At 35.1% G+C, this 21,598-nt stretch overlaps 1 protein-coding gene across 12 annotated transcripts in view; it reads left to right on the top strand.

The window, feature by feature from the left end:
• Positions 1-21,598, top strand: part of Mef2c (myocyte enhancer factor 2C) — a 164,497-nt gene that overhangs the window by 75,076 nt on the left and 67,823 nt on the right. For all 12 annotated transcript variants that reach the window (XM_026408757.2, XM_026408761.2, XM_026408766.2 and 9 more), the window contains one exon: positions 16,594-16,797. In XM_026408757.2, the coding sequence (XP_026264542.1) occupies positions 16,594-16,797 (204 nt within the window). The remainder of the gene's footprint in view (positions 1-16,593; positions 16,798-21,598) is intronic.

The raw sequence follows: 21,598 nt of genomic DNA, 5'->3' as shown, positions 1-21,598 counted from the left end.
ATAACTGTCAATATTAAGGCATTAACTTTTAATTGACTTATAGTTTAAAATTGAAATTAAACTGAAGTATCAACCTTCATGTACCATTAACTGTCCAGAATTTGTTATTTGGACTAGAATGTGTTTTGATTGCAGTCAAAAATCACATGAATTAGCTTTTACATTGTATTAATTTATAGTGCCAGATAATTTTTAGGTTCATGAGATTCATTGTATCCTTCTCTCACTTAACAAACATAGAAGAAAAATTTGCCAGTTGAATTCATGAGCTTTCATTATGGTTTATTAAAAAAAAAACCAAAAACATAAAACTCACCTAGGGTTACAAGAACTTTAGCATCATACTTTTGAGCTAACAAGTGAACTTTGAAACTTTAAGTATGGTTGTGTTTGCTACTTCCTGTTACTCTTACCTATGTTAAAAGCCATAAGAATTTTAGGAAAAGAAAAATTATTTAAATTTAGTTTAGTTTGACTTCTTCTCTGATCCTAAAGATAGATTCCTTGATTTTATTCTGTAGAGTTTAGGATCTATTTATTCTTTTATCCAATCTGAAAGTATAATAGGATGTTTAATACAGTGCTCTTAAATGGAAGAAGTAAAATAGAAAATCGTTGTGACTTAATATGTATTTTAGTGATTGTTTTAGATGGCTGTTGACCATTTTGATCAGCTCTCTTATATACTCATGTTTTTCTTGCTTACCTCTCCCCTCCTCTGAGAGTTGTCTCAAGAGTCTAAAGTATGTAGGTCACTTCTAATAGATAATCAAAACCAGCAGATCTGTGGAGGCACCCCTAAACTGGGCTTCCTTTAAACATGCATTCACATGTTAAGAAGAAGTATGCTAGCTGTTTTGCCCTTCTGAAGCTGCCCTGCCATACACAGTCTAGTAGGACCTCACATTGGCTCACTGTCATGTTTCTTAAATGGGGTAAGAGCTGCTTTTCAATTGCACTTGTCTATTTGTCTCTAAACAGAACAGGATATGTTTTTACCAGGAATAAAAAACAAAAACAAAAACAAAAGTGACTTAAGGTATACAATGAAATGTGCTATATGATAAGTTGTGTATCATTAAAAAATAAAACTGTTATAAAACAGCCTGGCTAACTGTTTAAACTAAATTTTGCCTTTTTTTAAATTTTTGGCTTTTTAGTTGTAAATGGATCTTTTATTTTATTTATTTATATGCGGTGCTGAGGATTAAACCCAGGGCCTCACACATGCCAGGCAAGTGCACTACCGCTGAGCCACAACTCCAGCCCCAAATTTTGCCTTTTTAAATGGAAGTACAGAACAGCTAAAATTCAGAATCTGTTTGTATATGTAATATAATTTAGGGGAGGATAAAAATTAGAAGTTTTTTATTTGAAATTTTCTGGAGTTTTAAGTTTGTGAAAATGACTTACTTTTTGATCTAGCAAGGTGAATTTCTTAAGGTAGTATGTAAATATAAGTTAAATCATGAATTATCAGTTTATTTTACAGATATGTTCTGACAGCTTGATAAAAGTAGTTAATGTCTATGTTCCAAGAACTATTTGTTATTCCATTTAATCCTTAGTAATCCTATTTTATACCTGAATAAATGTATTTATTACATCAACAAATATTAATAAACTGCAGTTTGCCAAAAACCAAGCTTCAGTGATAGATAAAAATCTCATCCAGATAATTGTCCACACAAGGTCAGCAAAGCTGTCCACAAAGGACCAGATAGCACATATTTTGGAGCTGTGTTTCAACTACTCCACTTTTCCCTGGTAGCTTGGATACAATATGTAAATGAGTGAGTACGTCTGTGTTAAAGCTTTCATAACATCAATTGAGGTGGACTTGAGTTGGCCAGTAGGCCATAGCTCATAGGAGACAGGACCTATGGAAGTATGAGATGAAAATTTCATTCATGTGCTAGGAATGAAAATATGAAAGCACTATGAAATGTCAAAGAGGTATGGTATTTACCATGGAGGGTTGCAGAATGGCCTCTTTAAGGAAGTGCTAAGAGATGGGAGCTAAAAGATTAGTCAGGCGGGTGACAACATTCTGGAGGAAACAGAATTTGCCAAGCTTCTCAGGATAGGAAAGTGCTCGGCTGTGGAGTCAAAGAAGGCCACTGGGACTTGAGCCCAGCGTATAACTTTAGGAAGTTGAGAGGAAAGACTGAATGCTAGGCAGGACCCAGATCATGCAAAGCTTTGAATATCCTTGCAAGTTTTGATGAAGATTATAAAGTTAATACCAGAAAGTAGCCAGAATTCAAGCCCAGATCTCTCATATTCAAGACAAAACAAAGCATGTCTTGATGCATTTAGCCATATCATTGTTTCCCATACAGCATCCAGTAAAATATACTGGCTAAGAGTATGGGTTTTTTTTTAGAAATTATACAAACCTAGTTCTACTTCCAGTTGCTGCATCCTTCACTAGCAGGTTACTTTGAGCCTCATTGCTCCTCAGTAGAATGAAGATTAAAAAAAAGAACCTACCTCACTGCATCACTGACGTAATGCAATGAGGTGATAAAGGGAAAGTACCTAGCACATAAGTGCTCCCTTAGTTGACCTAATAAAGACACATGCTCTTTGAACCATTAGCTCTTACGGTTAATATGATTTCTGTCAAAACAACTCCTGTGCTGTGTTGCATACCGAAGAATGCTACCTGCATCTTCGTTTCAAGGGCGCTTTACCTTAAAAGGGTGTTAGAAAAATGGAAGGAAAAATGAAAAAGAAAGCAGCAACACGAAGGTGCCTTCAGAAGCTAACAAGGGGCTTAGAATCACACCCCAGCAAGAGCCAGTTGATGCAGAGAGGATGGTGTGTAAACAGGAAAGCAAAATCACTCAGGACTTTGAAGAGATGGGTTTATGATGATGATAGGGAGTATTTTCCTAAATTCTATGCCCAAGGGACTTCATTTTCAAATGTGTGCTGTTGATCAGATTGTTTTTAACTACTCATCACCAGTTTTTAAAAATCATTTCTAGCATCTAGTCTTTGCTAACAGCACAATTTCAATTTCTTCAGCTACATTTTTTTCTTTTTCACTTTTTAAATATCTGCTTGAATTAGGCCATCATATACTCTTAGCCTCTTTCATATGATACCAATTTTTAACTATTGATGCCTGAAACAGGTTTTTAAATGAGTCTTGTCCTTACGTGACTCTTTTTAAAAGCAGAATATATTTAGAAACCTGTTGTATCTGTTATGTTAAGAAGAAAGATATATAAGAATTAGGCTTGCTTAGCCTAACTACATACTGTGCTCTGGAGAAAACTTGTATGTTTGTATTCAAATTTTTCGGCTTTCCTACTTTGGAAGGGATAGGAGAGGTAAAACCAAATTTATTTATGAGACTTGTTATTTAAAAAAGACACTTAAATATTTAGGTAACTATAATGGGAACATATTTGCAAATAACACAATTAGGGTCTAAAGTATTAAAAGTTAAGAAAAAATGTTAAAAATGCCTTAAGTTTTCTTTTTTCCATCAGATCTGGCACACTAATAGCTTTTGCCTGCAAACAAAATTTCATGTAATTATCAGTGCAATAACTGGAGCACAAATTAAAGACAATTAGCTACAGTCTCCTGTTAATAGAACAGAAGAATCCCCTTATGACTAAAAAGAATTCAGAGTTCATAGCTGTTAAATTTTCTAACATTTCCTCTTCTCGTGTTCCTATCTGTTTCTTTATGTGACTCATACATTATATGAAATGAGCTGAGGGAAAAAAAAAGCTGGAAAAATGTGCTCAATGTAGATGCATCCTCTGACAGTTTCCACATACTGACATTTTTCAGCTAAATCTGATGTATTCTACACTAAACTAAAAGGGGATGGATTGATTCCCTCAAATGACTCTTTTGAAAAGAAAAACTTTTTTTTTTTTTGCTTCTTACTTTCTTCTGTTCTCCATTGTTTTCAGTCCTTAGAATTTTAGCTAAAATTTCAAAGGGATTTTTAATGTAACTTCCTTTCAAAGTGATATCCAGAACATCTGTAAAGGGTTAATTATAATACTAAATTTGGAAATTTCATCCTAAAAATCTTATATAAAATTTGTTGAAATTGAGACAGATGCATTGTTTAAATGTGGGCAACTGGTTAATTGAGAAATATGAATTAATTGCTTTGAGAAAATCGCTGTATGGAACTCTGAAGAACAGTGCCATGCAGTCACACAGTCAGAGGCTTTTCTTTGCCTGAAGGAACAGAACTTCCAGGTTCATCAGTTTTATTTCTAAATACTATGGCAGAGTTGTCTTCCTTGGTCAAAGAATAGCTGGAAACTTTTTCAGCTTTAATGAGAAGCTAATCGATGCAAAAGTGTTCATTGATTTCTAAACCCCAAATAAACCTTAAAATATCTTATAATAATGATGATATGCGCCTTTTTTTCCTAGTATCATTTCTTAATAGCTGACTGCCTATTCTACACTTGGATTAAAAATTAAACTAAACTCATTTATAAGTAAAATTAGGATGTATCATAGTAATATATTAAGATGTGGTACATCTCAGAATTGAATTAGAGAGTACATTGATGCATACTGGGGATGCCTACTTTAAAAGTTTCTCATGAATATTAGTTAAACCGTTCTTTCATTAATCTCAAAATCACCAAAATCTTTATTCACAATTGGAATTACTGGTGATTGAAAAGATTGAGAAAGAAAACCAGAAGGAAAAAAAAATGGCATAAATTATACTTTCAAGGATTTCCAAATTAAGAAAAAAAAAAAAAAGCAGTAGCCAGAGTGCTCACATGTGTTTGACAGGACATCATACCATTTACTTCTGTTTATCCCAGAAATTTGAAATAATTCCTAGCAATTTAAAATTATTCCTAGCAACTTTGAAAACAATTCACAAGTGATCTCTCCACTATGAAGTTGAATCATAGTAATAGTCTGCATTCTCTACAGTGTATGACATTTATGTTTTGTTCTTTTGAGGCAGGGTCTTGCTAAATTGCTGGGGTTGGCCTCAAACTTGCAATCCTCCTGCCTCAGCATCCAGAGTCTCTGGTGTTACAGTCATTTCCCACCATATCTAGCTGATGTGTGATGGTTTATATTTATAAGTTCTATCTATTCCACTATTGCCAGAAAGATATCCCAACTGCTGTCAAACCCATTCATTAGATTTTCTTTGGTAGTGGTAAATACAGGAGAAGCCAAAATTTTCACAAGGGAAAGAACTCTGTCACTTTGTGTAAAAAATATATTTTGGAATTGAGGGGGGGGGGTGTTACAATGTTTTATTGTTTCATTTATAATTTCTATATCTCACATAATTTCTATTCAAAACTGTGACTTAAAATATTCTGTTGCTTTTATTTATTGTACCTCATGCATTTTGTGTAAGAAGTTGACATCAACAGCCCTTTCACCTGTGAGTCCATGTGCACAATAGTTCTGCTTACTACAAGTCATTTTTTGCTTTGCAAAAAGCAAACTATGTATGACACTAAATAACTGAGAAACCAGCACTAAAAATACTAACATTATAAATAAACCACATAAATGGAGAGATTTCTTTCAAATTGTAGATTAAAAGACGTGTTGCTAATTATTTCAAAGGCCATGTCCTTTGCAGTCAAAATTCCCCTTAAAACATTATAATTTATCCATTTAAAATGCAGCACCTTCAAAAATTAATAGGGTGAAAGTATTTTTAAGGTTTATATCCCATTGCTCTCTAATTGAAAACAATTTGGAAACTTATTATTTTTTTTTTGAGAATAATGGCTGTGGCTAAGAAAAAAATTAAATAACATAATTAAATTGAAGTAAATTAAAATTCCATAATTTGCAGTGTGCATTTGTGTTTCTCTTGAAATATGTTGGACCATTAATAGGAATAAGAGAACCAATTTAAATGTTTGGAAATTTGACTTTTAATTTTAAATTGGAACAGTTTAGCTTAAGAAATCACTAACATTTAAATAACATTTCAACAAATGTAACTGTTTGGAAACTACAACCGAGACAGCCTCCTGCCTTCTGTCTTGCAAGGATTGATTTGGAAGGCCCTGAGGGAGAAAATATTGGAGTTAGGAGGTAAAACTGAAGCCATTGTGGAAAGGAAGAAGTTACACTCTTCCTGTTATGACAGGAAAACATAGACAAATGTGCTTCCTGAGCTTTTGCTCAGCAGGGAATGAAGCATTCTTTGACCTTTACCTTAGGTACATTTTGGCTTTGTTGAACTAGTAAACATGTTTTTGCCCCAAAATATTAATCTGGCTTATTTGATTCGTTGCAGTTTCAGATTATATATTTTATGTAGATGAGGTAGAGAAACAGAGGTATTTATTTTATGACTGCTTCTACAGATTGGATTTAGAATGTAAATCAGCCCTTTAACAAACCAAGCAGATCTGAACTGCACATATACAAAATTAAAAGCATATTGCATTATAGTCTTCTCTTTTAAAAGCCAAAAACACTCCTAGACTTAAAAATAGGCCACAATAAAATCTTTTAAATCCTGGCAAATTTCATCATTTTAAATCAACCTTCCCTTTCCTCATGGAGACAAATGTATCAGAATATTGAAACCCATACTTTGTGAGTTTGATAATAAACACTCAAGTTCATGAATATGCACTCAATTATTTGGGATCAAATTTACTGTGTATTATTTTCCCTCATAGTACAGTGTACAAGATGTAAAATTTTATTTTGGGATTTGAGTTGTTGTCTTAGGGTGAGGAGTTGGTAGAATTATGAATTTTATACTCTTCAGCCCTTATGTTAATCCTTTTATCTTGTTCAGAATTTTAGGAACTACTGCTTGAAAATCCTTTGCAAGTACTACTATGTTTCAGTGAAACACACTCGGTTTGCTTGAGGCTAGCGAGGACAATGGTCCTCTTTGCAGCAGAACACACTGCTGTCTCATCCTTGCAAGTTGTGCTGGAGGGTTACAAGCACATGGTAGCAGTCTGCTTAAAAGAGTCCCTCACTGCTCTTTAAAGAGCCTTTCATTTAGGATGGCAGGCCCCGTCATTGTATAAAGGAGTGCTTGTCTAGAACACAAGTCTGCAGTTGCATTGCTTCCTCCCACCGAGAGTAATCATCAAGCCTAAAGCTCGCAAGCCTTTCTAATGACAGACTGAATTAAACAAAATAAAACTAAAGAGAAATACTTCAGAACAGTCGTACCATTACTTACTGTCAGGAACAAGGGAGGGGGGAAATGGAGCATTTAGGAGGGCATTTCCCTTTTTTTCAATTAAAGATTGTTGTTACAGACTCTTGACTCCGTCCCTAACCCTTTAAACACATAGGGAGACCCAGTGGCTCGTGGATTACAGAGTACTTTGTCTCTATGAACTGTCCATCTTCTTACTCATTAGCCATTCAGCCTTCCTAATTGGGAAGAAACAGAGATTATCCAGGTGGGGGGATGAGGAGAATGAGATCTAAAATATTTTCGTAGAATGAAAATTATAGCTATCATGATTCTATTTGAAGAAAGAAATGACTAAATATAAAAATATTGACAATAGAATTAGATGGGTATATTAGTTCCAAATACATTATAAAACCAAGAAATTACTGTTATTTCATGAGTAAAAGAAATGGGCAGGGTAGAGGTACAGCTCATAGGCAGAGCACTTGGTTAACATGTGCAAAGACCTGGGTTTAATCCCTTGTACTGCAAAAACGAAAAAGGGGACATGGGTAAAAATAGTCCACTCAGTGAGTACTATGCAGTTTGACTAATATTAGGCCAAAAGTATTCTGATTGGTAGAAAGAAGTGTTTGTGACTATAGGTAAAGTTAATGTTGCTTCCGAAGTCCTTTTAAGTTAGGCTTCAGTTATTCTTATAGATGTGGGTAACTTCTATTGCCAAAGGCCCTTCTCCTTCATTGGTTCACAACTCTTTCCTGTAAGGTGCAAGAACTCCTGCTGTTAATATGGAGGAAAGCTCTTCTAAGGTGACTTTTTGAATAAGACCAGGATTAGGATGGTGAATGAAGGGAGGAAGGGTGTGGAGTGGAGACAGATCATGAAATACCCTTTCCATATGCAGTCATTTGACTAGCTTCCCTGTCCCACATGAAATGACATAAAACCTGTCCTCTGTTTTCAGAACTTGTTTTTTACATTGTGTGTAAATCAGAGGTACATCTTTTTTATTCTTGCTATAATCAGGCATGTGTTTACTACCAAAATATTTCCCACGTTGTGAAATGTAAACTTCCATAAATACAAAAATAGTATGGACCCACTTATGCCACACATGGTCCTCACTAGCTTCAGTGGAAATGACCTGAGTGTCTGCAAGCAGCCTAGGCTGCAGAGATACACAAAAGCAGCTTTATTTTATAATAGAGACCCAGAAACCAACTTGTTCTTAGTATCTTTTTTACTTCAACCTAGAAAGTTATCCTTAACATTAATTAATGTTACTACTACTCCATCCTTACATTAATTAAAGTTATCCTTACATTAATGTTACTACTACTACTACTATCCTTACATTAATTAAAGTTTCCTTACATTAATTAATGTACTACTCTGCTTGTACTCATCAGAATTTCTGGTGGTTGTTAATGTCACAAAAGATAGTATCTGTATCCCACTCAATTATCACTTGACTGGTCCATGCTGTGCTAAATTTCAGCCCATGAAATGTACAGTCAACTAAAAGAGGGAAGAATCGCTGACTAGAGAAGGATGAATTTTGTGTGAAAAAGATTCTATTCCTAGTCCATCCAGAACTAGTTTTGTGGCCTTGGATACGGCAATTCAGCTCTTGTTTATATGAGAAATGGGCATGATAAACTGTGTCATCAAATGTTTTCAAGGAGATACTGTCAAAAGTAGCAAGATAGCTTATTATATGAAGTCTTTGAACGTCTTTCAAAACTTTGCCAAAGTCAACACTCTTCTCTAAAAGTAGTATTAGATGACATATGATATGTTCCAATTTCATCAACAAACTCATACACAAAATTTGTCGCAATTGTTTTTCTCCTGCTCAGTTTCACTAAATGTTTGTTTTTTACTTTACGTTAAAGTAACAGAAAAGTAAAACAACTATGTGAAATTTTCCCCTCTTTGTGGCAGACTTCCTGTTAACATAGTCTAAACATAAGTAAGAATTTTCATTTACCTATAACTTTTTGATTGCAAGAAATGCATAATTCCTAGATTCACCTATCCCCTCATTCATTATATAAATATTTTGCCAAGTATTGTTCTTGAACTTAAATTATAAAGATGAACAGAAGGTGGTCCAGGCTTTCAAGGAAAGCCCAGGATCTAATTGAGAAATACAGCCTAATATAGACATTGCTAATAATTGTAATAAAAATTTACAAGTCCTGAAAGAGCAGCCTTTTGCAGTATAGAAGAAGAAATAATTGAGCCTGGCATATCAGAAAAAAAAGATACTGCTTGCCTTGTGTAATGTTTCACAGTGACAAGTCACTTATACTTGTACTATGTCTTTTAGAAAACTCCATAAAATGCCTATTAATTCCTCTATTTTACAAGTGGGAGATAGGTTCAGATATTTTAAGCAATTTACCCAAGTGCATACAGTTCATAAATAACGTGACTCAGACATGGTTTTCAATCCCCATGTTTTTGCTTCTTACCACGTTGACAGTAATGATGCACAGTAATGATACCCTACTTCTTTAAAAATATTTTAGAGATAGGAATATAACTCAGTGGTAGAGGACTTGCCTAGCATGTGAGAAGCCCTGGGTTTGATCCCTAGTACTGGAAAAAAAAGTGATAATGTGTATTTCCTACTTCTTCAATTTGGACAGTTATTTTTCTGTGCATTTTCAACACATCAGGTATAACATTGCTTAAATTCTTGGCAGTCTTTTGCATCTCCTCTAACTATAAAAAAAAGGGACTTCATTTTATTTTTGGTATATGTAAATTTTAAGTGATAATTATAAGGTATTGATGAAATCAAGTAGACAAAACATAAAACATTCTATTCATGTCACTAACATGTCAACATGAAACTATAGCAGGAAATGCTCGTTTTGAAACGTATACCAACTGCTGTAATTCTCCCCTCGGTAGTGCACTACCAATGTATAGAATCTGAATATCTAAAAACTAGAATAAGTGTTCCAGTCCAGTTTCCTTCTTAACTCAGAAACACCTTAGACAGAAACCTTGATATCCCCTTCATTTGAGCATGTTCAGGGAAGAGCTTGGTGAAACCAGGCCCACTAGGTACACTCTGGTTCATTCTTGGACAGTTCTCATCACTAGATTTTTCCCTTCTTTTGAACTCCTTACTCTTTTCAACAGTTCTTTCTAACTGTATTCTATAAAACAAAACGAGTCACTCGTATGCCTCTTTACATGGCCTCAGCCTTTTAGACCTTGGAAAATGTTTAACACATTCGACTTATAACTTTTTTTGGGGGGGAGGGGGGAGTAGCATTAATCATACCGGATTTCCTTAATGGCTCCTCATGCAAAATTGTCTCAGACCCTACATCAGTCTGTTCGCCATCCTGTAGATGATCTAATTTAGTCAATGCCTTCTTAACATGTAACTATCAACACTGATTATAGTGCCAAAGGTGGTTCTGACTAACAGAAAGATCAGAAGCGTAATTAATTCTCACTGTGGAACACAACAATTTAGATCCTTTTCCCCAAATCAGTGACCATTAATCTTCCTCAAACTTGGGCTTGTGTAATATGAATGCAGACTTTAAAATTACCTCTGTTTGATTCATCTTGTTTGTGGCAGAGCTTCCTAAAGTCTATAGAAGGAGCTGAAGATGCAGACTCTAGCAGCCATGAGCTAACTCTGTAGCCCAGACTTACGTTCTACACAAAGCTAGTAAGCATTACCTTCATCCAAGCCACTGATAAAAATGTTGCCTGGGAACAAGAAAGTTGTTTACCTCCATGGAACTATACTAGAGACTTTTCCTTAAACTTAACACGGATAAGTTAATTCAACCTCTGTAAGTATAGTTCTTTAGTCATGTATAAACCAGCTAACTTACTATCAGCCGGTCTCAAATATATAATATTGTACATGAGGATTTCACCAGACCTTCTGCCAAGTACATATTCTTTAAAAACTCAGAACTCTTCAGAAAGTTCAATTAAGTTTTTGCTCAACAAATGCAGTCATCCTGAACCCTTGATCCTCCCCTTTCTCTCTGTATCCTGTGATTGTAAAATGCAATTTTTATCTTTGGATTTTTCCATCCTTCATGATGAGTCATCCAGGCAAGGAATAAAAGCTATTCTACTCTGAACATCTTGAAATATTTGCCTTTAAGTCTAGAGCATCTGTACCTACATCTTTCTTTTCAGACATTATCTAATTTTTGTTATAAATTCCAGAATAATATAATTACTTTCTCTCAAGATTCATGTCACTAACATGTTAACCAAACTTTTAGTTTTAAAAAAAAGTATACATATCCAGAATCTTATTTTTGAGAAGTTAAATTGTCAAAATATAAGAAAAAAAAGTACCTACTACTAGCAGAAAACTATTCTGAGACAATCAGACTTTAAAATAGTATTTCCATTCCACATCCACTCCCTCAGCAAAGTGTGCCCAAGTGCCTGGTGCTAGGAGCCTGCCTGTGACCAGATGGAAGGGGAGAGGGCATCAAGCCACAGTTGCTCTTCATCAAGTACAGGATAAGATATGACCCAATATGGTTGATTTTATTTCATATTCGTCTTGATTGGTTTAACACCTACTATTATTTTCCTTGATCACTATAGAGAAAAAGTTGTCTGAAAACAAAAACTAAATTCACCCAACTCTGCATAAAAACACAATTCCAAATCATTAGACATGACTAAAAATATAACTCTGTTGGCCAAGTAATGTATTTTGTTCCCAATAAAGAAATTTCCTTTCAAGCTTTAAGGAGTTAAATGACTTTTCTCCAACCACAAGGAAGTGACATAAACAAAAGAGATATTATTTCATGTAATAGAAGCCACAGCACCCATCACAAATGTCTGCAATGGAGAATATTCAATAAATATCTTTTAGCATAATGTTTGGCATATAGAAAATGCTTAATAAAAATGAATCCAATTTTTTTATGTTTCTTTTGAGTGGATTATCTTAACTTCTTCATAACTGAATTTTATGTAGCTGTTTTTGATGAACATGTCTTTTCTCAATTGCAAATTCTAATTTTAATTTCTGATTCATACCCCATAAATTCTTTAACCATTGTCAACAAAGTGGTGTGATACCTGCCCTTATGATAGGATTTAAAACTCAGGGTTACTATGAAACTTAATAATGAAATATTTTCTTACAACATGATCAACAACATTTGGGGCTATTTAAAGATTCAACAGGTAAAGAAAATAACATAAAATGGCCAGTGTTTACAGTGTAGTTTTGCCTTCCATGCATATATACTTTATTAATAATCTCTTTAGTTCTAAAAACTAGATGTTGAATTACAGTGCCCACTTAAATAATATTGGCTTTATTCTTTTCTGGATGCACCTTGATTAATGAAAACACTGGGAAAAAGCATCTCTTTACCTAACTAGTATGAAAACAGCATTCTGTCTCACCTAAGGTTCTCAAAATATGCTATTGAAATAGAAATATGGCCTCGTTCCCATTACCAACTATTGTCAAGTTATGAAAAATGTAATCATTACAATACATTATTATATTTAAGTATAAAAGCTCTGGATTGCAATCTTTGTCACTGAGTGGCAGATTTAAAACGAAGAGTAATATTCCAGATCTCTTTGGAAAACTTAAAAACAATTTTACCTAATGATGAACAATGAGAAAAAGCATTATAGAATACATTTTGAGTATGCTACGAAGAAAATGAACATAATACAGAATTAAATTTAGAGCAATTAAGAGTAGATATTGGAGATATTTTCTTAAATGCTTTAATATAGTCATCATTTCAGTTTGCAGTTTTAATGAAAAGAAGCTATATGCACTGACTTTTTTGACAGGTATTATTGAATAAGTATGCATTATCCAGAAGCCTATTTGATTACACAAAAGTTGAGGTGGATCTACGAGTAAACACAAATGTAGTTTTAGTGATATTTTTGTACAGAAATACACTGTGATGGCAAATGTTGTAACATGCTAAATTCTGAGGTTTAAATATGATAGAAACCATACTGTATGAGACATTCCACCTACAGTTTGTGGTCATGAAGTCTGATTAAAAGTAGTTTCAGACATGAAAGTATTTTAGCCAGTGCCTTCTGTTTCAAATATATTTTGTAGCCTATTTCACTGGATAAAATACCAGCATGCAATTATAGTTTCATATCTAAATTGCATCTGAAAGAAACATTAAATGACATTTTGAATGGCTCTATGTAATTAATGATTACATTTCTTTATCCATTCCAAAAAGGTGGTCTCTAGCCCATCCTTAATATCAGTTGTAACTCATCTGAGTGAACCAGAACAAAGTTTCTAAAGTAGTGTGGTAATCAGATATGAAAATAAAATCCTAGCTATATTTTTTTTCAGAAGCACTTGAGAAAAACAATAATCATACATAGAAGGTGAGACACTGGCAATTATTTCAGAAAAAAATTGTCCACATTGAATGCAAGCAACATCTGAATAGATTCAGACTAGCTGATGTGTGCTGGCTGATACCAAATGCTTTTTTCTGCAGAGTATGGTCGGCAGGGATAGTTCAGCTTTATCTTTCCATTGGAAGTAGCGGCTGCCTCAAGTAGCCCTAATCAGTGGACTCTTCAAGACACCAAAGCATGTATTTTGTTAGTTCATTTCCTGCTTAGTCAACTAAGAAATGGATGGGAACCAAGATTTATGGAGCATTTACGCTAAACTCTGTACTCTGTACTGCACATACATTATTTTATATAATTCTCACAGTGAACCTGACAGAAAGTATTATCTCCATTTTATAGATGAAAAATCAAACTCCAAGAAGTTTATGTGAATTTCTCATGTGTAGTAAAGAGCACATTCAACATTTAAATCCAGGGTTATCTGAATCTAGACTCCACATTCTTTTCCTTTCTTCCATGCTACCATCAGTGCCAATACAATAAAGTTACTTATTACTAAGTAAAAGTTTATCTTTTAAAAATTCTATGTATGAATTTTCCCAGAAGAAGTTATCACATAATTTTATATAGCATACATCAACTTGTTACTTCTAAAGACTTGACACAATGGTTTTCCCTATTAAGTTTTTATTCTACAGACATTTACCATGTACTTCTATATGTCTACTGCTCTGGGCACCAGGATACAGCAGTGAGCAAAATGAAAATGGCACATATCCTTGTGGAGCATGCACTGTAGTGAAAATACATAAGTTAAATCATGACAAGAAATATACAAATTATAATATGTACGTGCTGTTAAGGAAAAAGGAAAGGTGAAAAGTAAAACAATAGGGGCTGAGGTTGTGGCTCAGAGGTAGAGCACTCACGTGCGAGGAGCTGGGTTTGATCCTCAGCACCACATAAAAATAAATAAAATAAGGTTATTGTGTCCAACTACTACTGAAAAAAAAAAGTTAAAAAAAATCCTAGCTATCTTTAAAAAAAAAAATAGTTTAACAATAACGAGCTACCAAAATGGGGAGGAATGAGAAGACTGGGGTCCAGGTTTTCTGTCTGCTAGCCCATGGTTTCTGTCAATACATTTATTGAGGTGTTGGGGTTGGGAGTAGGAGTGGAAGGAATAATTCAAAGCTCACTCTAAGCTGGGCAAGATGGCATAGGCCTATCATTCCAGTGGCTCAGGAGGCTGAGATAGGAGGATCGCAAGTTTGAGGCCAGGCTCAATAACTCATTGAGGTTCTAAGCAATTTAATGAGATCCTATCTCAGAATAAAATCAGAAGGACTGGGGATGTAGAATGTATCTCAGTGGTAAAGTGTCCTGGGTTCAAGGCCCAATACCAAAAAAAAAAAAAAAAAAAAAAAAAACCCTTACTCTGAGTAGACAAAGAGGAATGAGGGGAAGGAGGAGGAGACAGAAAGGGGAAATACTAGGAACTGAAGTGGAACAAATTATATTCCATGTTTGTGTGATTATGTCAAAATGAACCCCAATATTATATGTAACTATGATATACTAATAAATAAGTTTAAAAAAAAACCCCTCAGTCTTGAGTTTGGACGGTTGAGCTTATGAAGAGATGGTGAATCCAGAAGGGGAAGTAAATTAAAAAGTAAAGATAATGAGGTTGAGCTTTGGAGATTTTTCTATTCCTAGGACATTTTGATCCATGTAGGACTGCAGAACATCCATTGGGTATCTGGAGACAGAAAGAGAGAATGGGATCTAGATTTAGGAATTACAAACACATGGTAGAAAAAAATTGGGCTGGCCTCTGCTGGATGTGAAAGTGAGAAAAAAAAAATTAACTAGTCCCTACTGAAATCAGTAGCTAAAATAAGTTAGTCAACATTTCTCAGAGTGTATGCCTCCAAAACCTAGTTCTCAAGAATCATAGTGTTAAAATAAACAGAGAAACAAATGGTTCTATCAGCCATAGGATGGGAAAGCAGGTTAAACAAAGGTTTAAATCATTTCTTAGGCTCCTTCCCAAACATACTAGGCCACTGAACTTTTCTCGAAGGAGTATTTTACAGGATTGCTCTTCTGCCTAATATGTAGTGGTAAACACTAGGCCATATACCGCCTTGTAATTGAAGAAGTTCATTCCTTTTTGGTGGGCACGCTGGAGTGCGAGCTGAAGTTCAATCAAGAAAAGACTGAAATGCAAAGAGTGAAAGATATTGCATTTACTTTTGGTGGGATTGACAGGTAGGAAGAGAACAGTGCTAGAATGGAAGCTGTTGGGGACAGCTCATGAGAAGAAAGACAGAATTTACAGATTGAGATGAATTGAGGAGGGAATGATTGCAGGCAGAGAGATCCTCTAGGACAGGAAGCTGTGAGGCTGGCTGAAAATGAAATGATAAGGGCACGAGTGATTGAGTCGCCTGGGAAATAGACAAGTGTGAACTTGAGAAATATTTTGAGGGAAGGAATTATGGGATTGTTGGTAGATTAGATTAAAGAAGAAAAAGTCAAAAATAACAATACGGTTTCTGGCCTGAGAAGGGAAAATAGATAAGCAAAAGAATAAAAATCCTCACAGTATTATGGCTAAAGTACTTCCCAATGCCTTGATGGATTTCTAGAAAACAAAATACAACTTTAAGAACACAGTCAAGGTTTACAGTGTTTTCAATGAAGTGGCATGAGACTGAACAGTAAGGAAAATGTTAAGATATATGAGCAGTTCTCTAATCACCTTCATTAAGTTGCTGTATGTTAAATCTTACATTAATAGTTTCATGTTCTGCAACAAGCTAGGAATGTCACATTTTAAAATTCTAAGTAGAAATTCGATTTATTTGCTTTCTCTCCAACTGCGTTAGTGCCCAAAGCTCTGACAATTACACACCATTGTTTTCTAAAGAAAAAACAACTGTAAACCCAGATAGACCATACACACACACACACACACACACACACACACACACACACAATGCACACGTATTTTTTCTTAAAAAAAAAATTTTTTTTGCCTGCTATCTTTTTTCCAGGTGACATTTACAAAGAGGAAATTTGGGTTGATGAAGAAAGCTTATGAGCTGAGCGTGCTGTGCGACTGTGAGATTGCACTGATCATCTTCAACAGCACCAACAAGTTGTTCCAGTACGCCAGCACGGACATGGACAAGGTGCTGCTCAAGTACACAGAGTACAACGAGCCGCATGAGAGCCGGACAAACTCAGATATCGTGGAGGTGAGAGAGCAAGCTTCTGAGCCCCAGGCTTTGGCAGAGGATTGTGGGGTGTGGGTCTCCTCCACCATACACACACCCCCTTTTGCCTAATCTGTTCACGGTCTCATAGATATCTACTCAATTATTTCCCTCCCAGTGTCCTCAAAGTGCAAGTTAAAGTGATAGGATAGGGACAAGGTAGAATCTTGCCTTTGTTGGAAATCAAGTTCCAGGGTCAAATTGATCACCTTATCCTTCATGAGTGATCACTGTTCACTGCTCTGTATCAGGACTCCAGAGTCAGAAACTGGTTAGGGGCAGCTCATCCACATTTTACATAACTTCTGATGATTTGAGTATGTAATAGTTCCAAACATAGTCTTAAGAAAAAAAAAAGTTTTAAAAATGTTTTGAAAATGAACTCACTCCAACCTTATACTTTGAATTTTTCACTTCTAATTCATTTTTTCATATTCATTCTTTCCAGAAATATAAAGACAATTATTCTCCTAAAAAATATTTTTTCCTAAAAATTGTATCATTTTGCTTAGCAGTGAAATATGTTGCATGGAATCAGAAAACAGCTGAATATGAATTTCTAAATGTTAGTTCCATGTTTTATCAAAGTCAGATTTAAAGCATTGGTTGTGACAAAAATAAATGAGCATCATGTTATAACTCTCAAAAATGTTTTAGATTGGCTAGGCTGAGTCATATACCAAACAATTTTAATCTAAATTTTATCCCATTTAAATGTTGTGGCCTGGCAGTGCCTTTCATGAGGGATGACCCCTAGGCCAAAGAGAGAATGTGTAATGAAGATGGCTCTCATCTTCCTCGCCTGTTTGTCTGCTCTTGGTTTACTAGTTTGTGCCTGCTTTCCCAGAATTTCCCAGAATGAAATGAATATAATGTTTCAGAAGTATGTTCAGTCACTCTTGCTGTGGCTGAGGCTGGAGGCTGGTTCCGTATTATGAAAAAAAAAAAAAAAACCTAGGACTAATTCTGATCAAATTAATATGCCTCCCACATCCACCTCTCTTTTATATCTACTTGTCGTAATTGTCTAAGACTAATTCTCATTTCTTTGCTTTTATGTGAGAGTTTTTCTGAAGTGTTGAGCTGATCGATTTTTAAATTTTATTTTTTTAATATTTTTTGTCCTAATAAAGCTAAGCAAATAATTTCAGTAAAAGAGAAGTGAATAACTGGACCTTCAATGGCATGTGCTTAAGATGCTACACATCATTTAGTTTCCCGTTGACTGATGATTTGAATTGTGTGCTTGCCTTGATCATCCAATTTAAGGTTGCTTTGTAAATTTACCTGCATTTCAGAGTTTTAATTCACGCACACCTAAACATGAAAATACATGAACAAACACAAAGTTTGAAAGGTACTAGTGGTTGTCAGACCTCAGAGGTGTATGTGTGTGTGTGTGGGGGGGGGGGGGCACACACATTTATAACATTTTCTCAAAACAAAACAGCTATTATGCCCTGTCATTACTAAAATCATCACAATAGAAACTTCAGGTTAACAAACAATTTGAGCTGGAATTTGTCATCAAACTATTTCAGTTCTTAATGTGCCATGAAATGCAGTAAATTTATAATGAACCAATTGGAAAATGGGTTGACTATTAAAATTTGTTCCATGAAGGAGTTTAAAATCTAGAAAAATCATCTTCTGAGGGTTTTGCTTAGAAATATACTCTGTGACTTAAAGATGACTTAAAATTTTTACTGTATGAGATTTTCATATTCCTGTACATGTGGATATCTGAGAGTCAAATAAGATCTTAAGGGCCAGTGAGAATGGTACTGAGTCAAGGGTCAGAGGTCTTGCATTTTACTGTCTGTCAGCATCATGCTGTGTGGCAGTTAACCTCTCTGGGCTGATATTTTCTCATGTCAAAAGTGAAGAGAGCCCGGGATTGAAATTTAGTAACTCGGTAGAGTTCCTCCGTAGCATGCATGAGACTCTTGGCTCAATCCCAAGCACCAAAAATTAAACAAATAAGTAAACAGATATTGAATCTGAAAACTCTTTGCAACATCATCATCACCATCATTTTTATTACTGTTATTGTTATTATTATTTAATATCAGAGATTAAACCCAGTGGCACTTTACTCCTGAGCTACACCCCAATCCTTTTCCTTTTTTAAATTTTATTTTGAGATAGGGTCTCACTAAGTTGCCCAGGCTGACCTCCAATTTGCAATTCATCTGCTATAGCCTCCTGAGTTGCTGGTATTACAGGCATGTGCTACTGTGTCTGGCTAAAATTTTTTAAAAGCATTATTTTTAGAAAGACTAAAGCAGCAGCTCCATTTTTTCTTTTACTTTTTATTTCTTCTCTTCTTCTTTGTTTTGGTTTGTTTGTTTATTTTTTTGCATTTAACATCAGTAGATGTTATGAATCTCTCAACACAACATCCTGGAGCTGAGGATGTAGCTTAGTGGTATAGCACTTGCCTAGCACACACCAAGTTCTTTGTTTAATCCCCAGCACTACAAAACAAACAAACAACAACAACAAACAAACAAAAACAACCCACAACATTCTGGGGCTCCTTGATCAAAATGAAAAGATTCAATGGAATCTCTGGATGAACATCATGTGCAAATCTAATACATTGTGAGTCTGCCCTCCTCAACGGCCTGAATCACACATTCTTCACATAGCTGCCTTTCCATATTTTAGTAATGACAGAGATGATGAAGAAAGGAGTAAAGCAAGCTTGATTAAATTTTATAGCACCCTCACACGGAGTGTTTTTCAAAGGGATGATCATTGAAGTCAGAATGCTTGAGATACTTGGTGGAGAAGAAGCGCTTTGGGTGGAAAGTTGTGTTTATAACAAGTTCTCCAAGTAATTCTTGGACACAGTAAGTTTGAAAACCTCTGAAACACCAAAATATAACTTGTATTAGAAGCTAAGAACCTGCAATACATCAGGGACTGGAGAAATCCCATTTTAGAATGGATCTAACAAAGTTGAAAGTTAAGATAGTTTACTACTCCTGGGTCAAATTTTAAATCCTATTTATTTTAATTTAATGGAATACATTTAACTGAGCAAGTTTAATGAGGAGCATAATATGTTTCATGAAGGGTCATTAGTTTTATATTTCCCATTTGGACCATTACCTCTCTCCCCAAACCCTCTAAAAACAGTTTACTCACAAGAAGAAAAAAAAAAGGTGGGGATATAGGGGGAAATAATATGATTTCCAGCATTTAGACTGAAATACAAATCTCTGGGCCATACCAGAGTAGTGTTATAGGGTCATAGGAAGTGGTGCGGCGTGTGGGCGTTGAAAAAGATTCCTCCTTTTAGCAAAAAACGCTCTGTGTAATTATCATGTCTTTGCTGGATAATTAGTACTACTGTTACAGTGGCACAAAGATTCACAAAGCCTTAACAGACAAACTGGGTTAGGCTTTTTCATTATTATATTATAATGCAGCTTGAATATCTGTTTAGATACAATATATAAATATGCCAGATTTAGTAAATGTGTTAAATTTCTAATCTTTTGGTTTATTTAAAAAAAAACAGTTATTGTATTAAAAGCACTGCCTTTGAAGGCAGTCCATTTTATTTAACTGCCTGACACATACCCCGGATATTTATCCAAAATGTTAGTTATGAGGCTGTTTGAAACTCAGTTGTGATTCTGATGAAGGAAATGCCCACTTCCTCACTTCCAATGACTGGCTCTACTCCCATTCTCTAAACCACCTAGGAGAGATTACCCTAGCAGTTTCTTTAGGGCTCTGTTCTTGGAAGAAGATGGGGTTTTTGAACATTTTGGGATGGATGACCTGAAGAGAGCAGATCACACAGGACTCGTTAACAGGCCTGTGCTTCATTGAGCAGTGACTCAGCATGCTCCAGCTTACACTCAGCACTGTTTGGGGGATTCTGAAATAGCAGAAGATAGGAATTCTTGTTAAAGATGTAAAACATATATGCAAGAAAGGTTGGAGGCAACTGGAAAGCAAAGAAACAAAAGCCTTAGCACAATCTATGGTGCTGAAATGAAAGGGTAGGTTAAACAATTCAACAAAACTTTCAGACAGTATGTATTTGGTTAGCATATTCCAGGTGCTCCTTGAAGCCCCAGACAGGTCACCCCGATATCCAGCATAATGAGTGTATCGCTTGATGCCTAAGCAGGAAGGAACCTCTCACCCCTCAGTAACTCAGTGAATTCTACTGAGCTGCTCATCCATCCGGAACCAGGAGTCCAGTGATTATCTGTGAAAGGGGGTCAAAACACAGGCTCTTCTTTGCTCCCCAGGAAGTATGAAGGTGGATGTAACTCTTGCAGAAGGAACTTTTGATGCACACCTGTCTCAAGAGAGGATTATTAGTTTTTATTTTTAAGTGCAAGGAAGGGCGAGTATGGTGTGGGGGTGGGAAGATTGAGATTACATTTGCCTTAAACTTTATTTTCTGCCATCTGAATTCTGTTTGGATTCAGAAACATCTAAAAACCGTTATTGCACAAAATGTTTCCTTTCATGTTAATAGTTATGAACTAAATTGGACTTAAAAGACCTTAAAATAGGTTATAATCTTTATTGCTTCAGAGTGCTACTGGAAGTTATCAACAAGCTAACTGTCCTTGCATATAGTTTGGTGAAAATAGTTGAATGCAATTTTGTTGCAAAGCAAATGCCCCATTTATAGAATTGGATTTACTTTACAAATTAAATATTACAAAATTTGGGAATGGATGTAAGATGACAAAATTTATATTTTACTTGAGCTTTTATTATATCTTAACCAATTAAATTGATTCCAGTT

Source organism: Urocitellus parryii, chromosome 1 (genome assembly GCF_045843805.1).
Source record: "Urocitellus parryii isolate mUroPar1 chromosome 1, mUroPar1.hap1, whole genome shotgun sequence".
Taxonomy (NCBI): domain Eukaryota; kingdom Metazoa; phylum Chordata; class Mammalia; order Rodentia; family Sciuridae; genus Urocitellus; species Urocitellus parryii.
The sequence above is the reverse complement of the archived record's forward strand: the minus strand, read 5'-3'. Positions and strand labels throughout refer to the sequence as shown.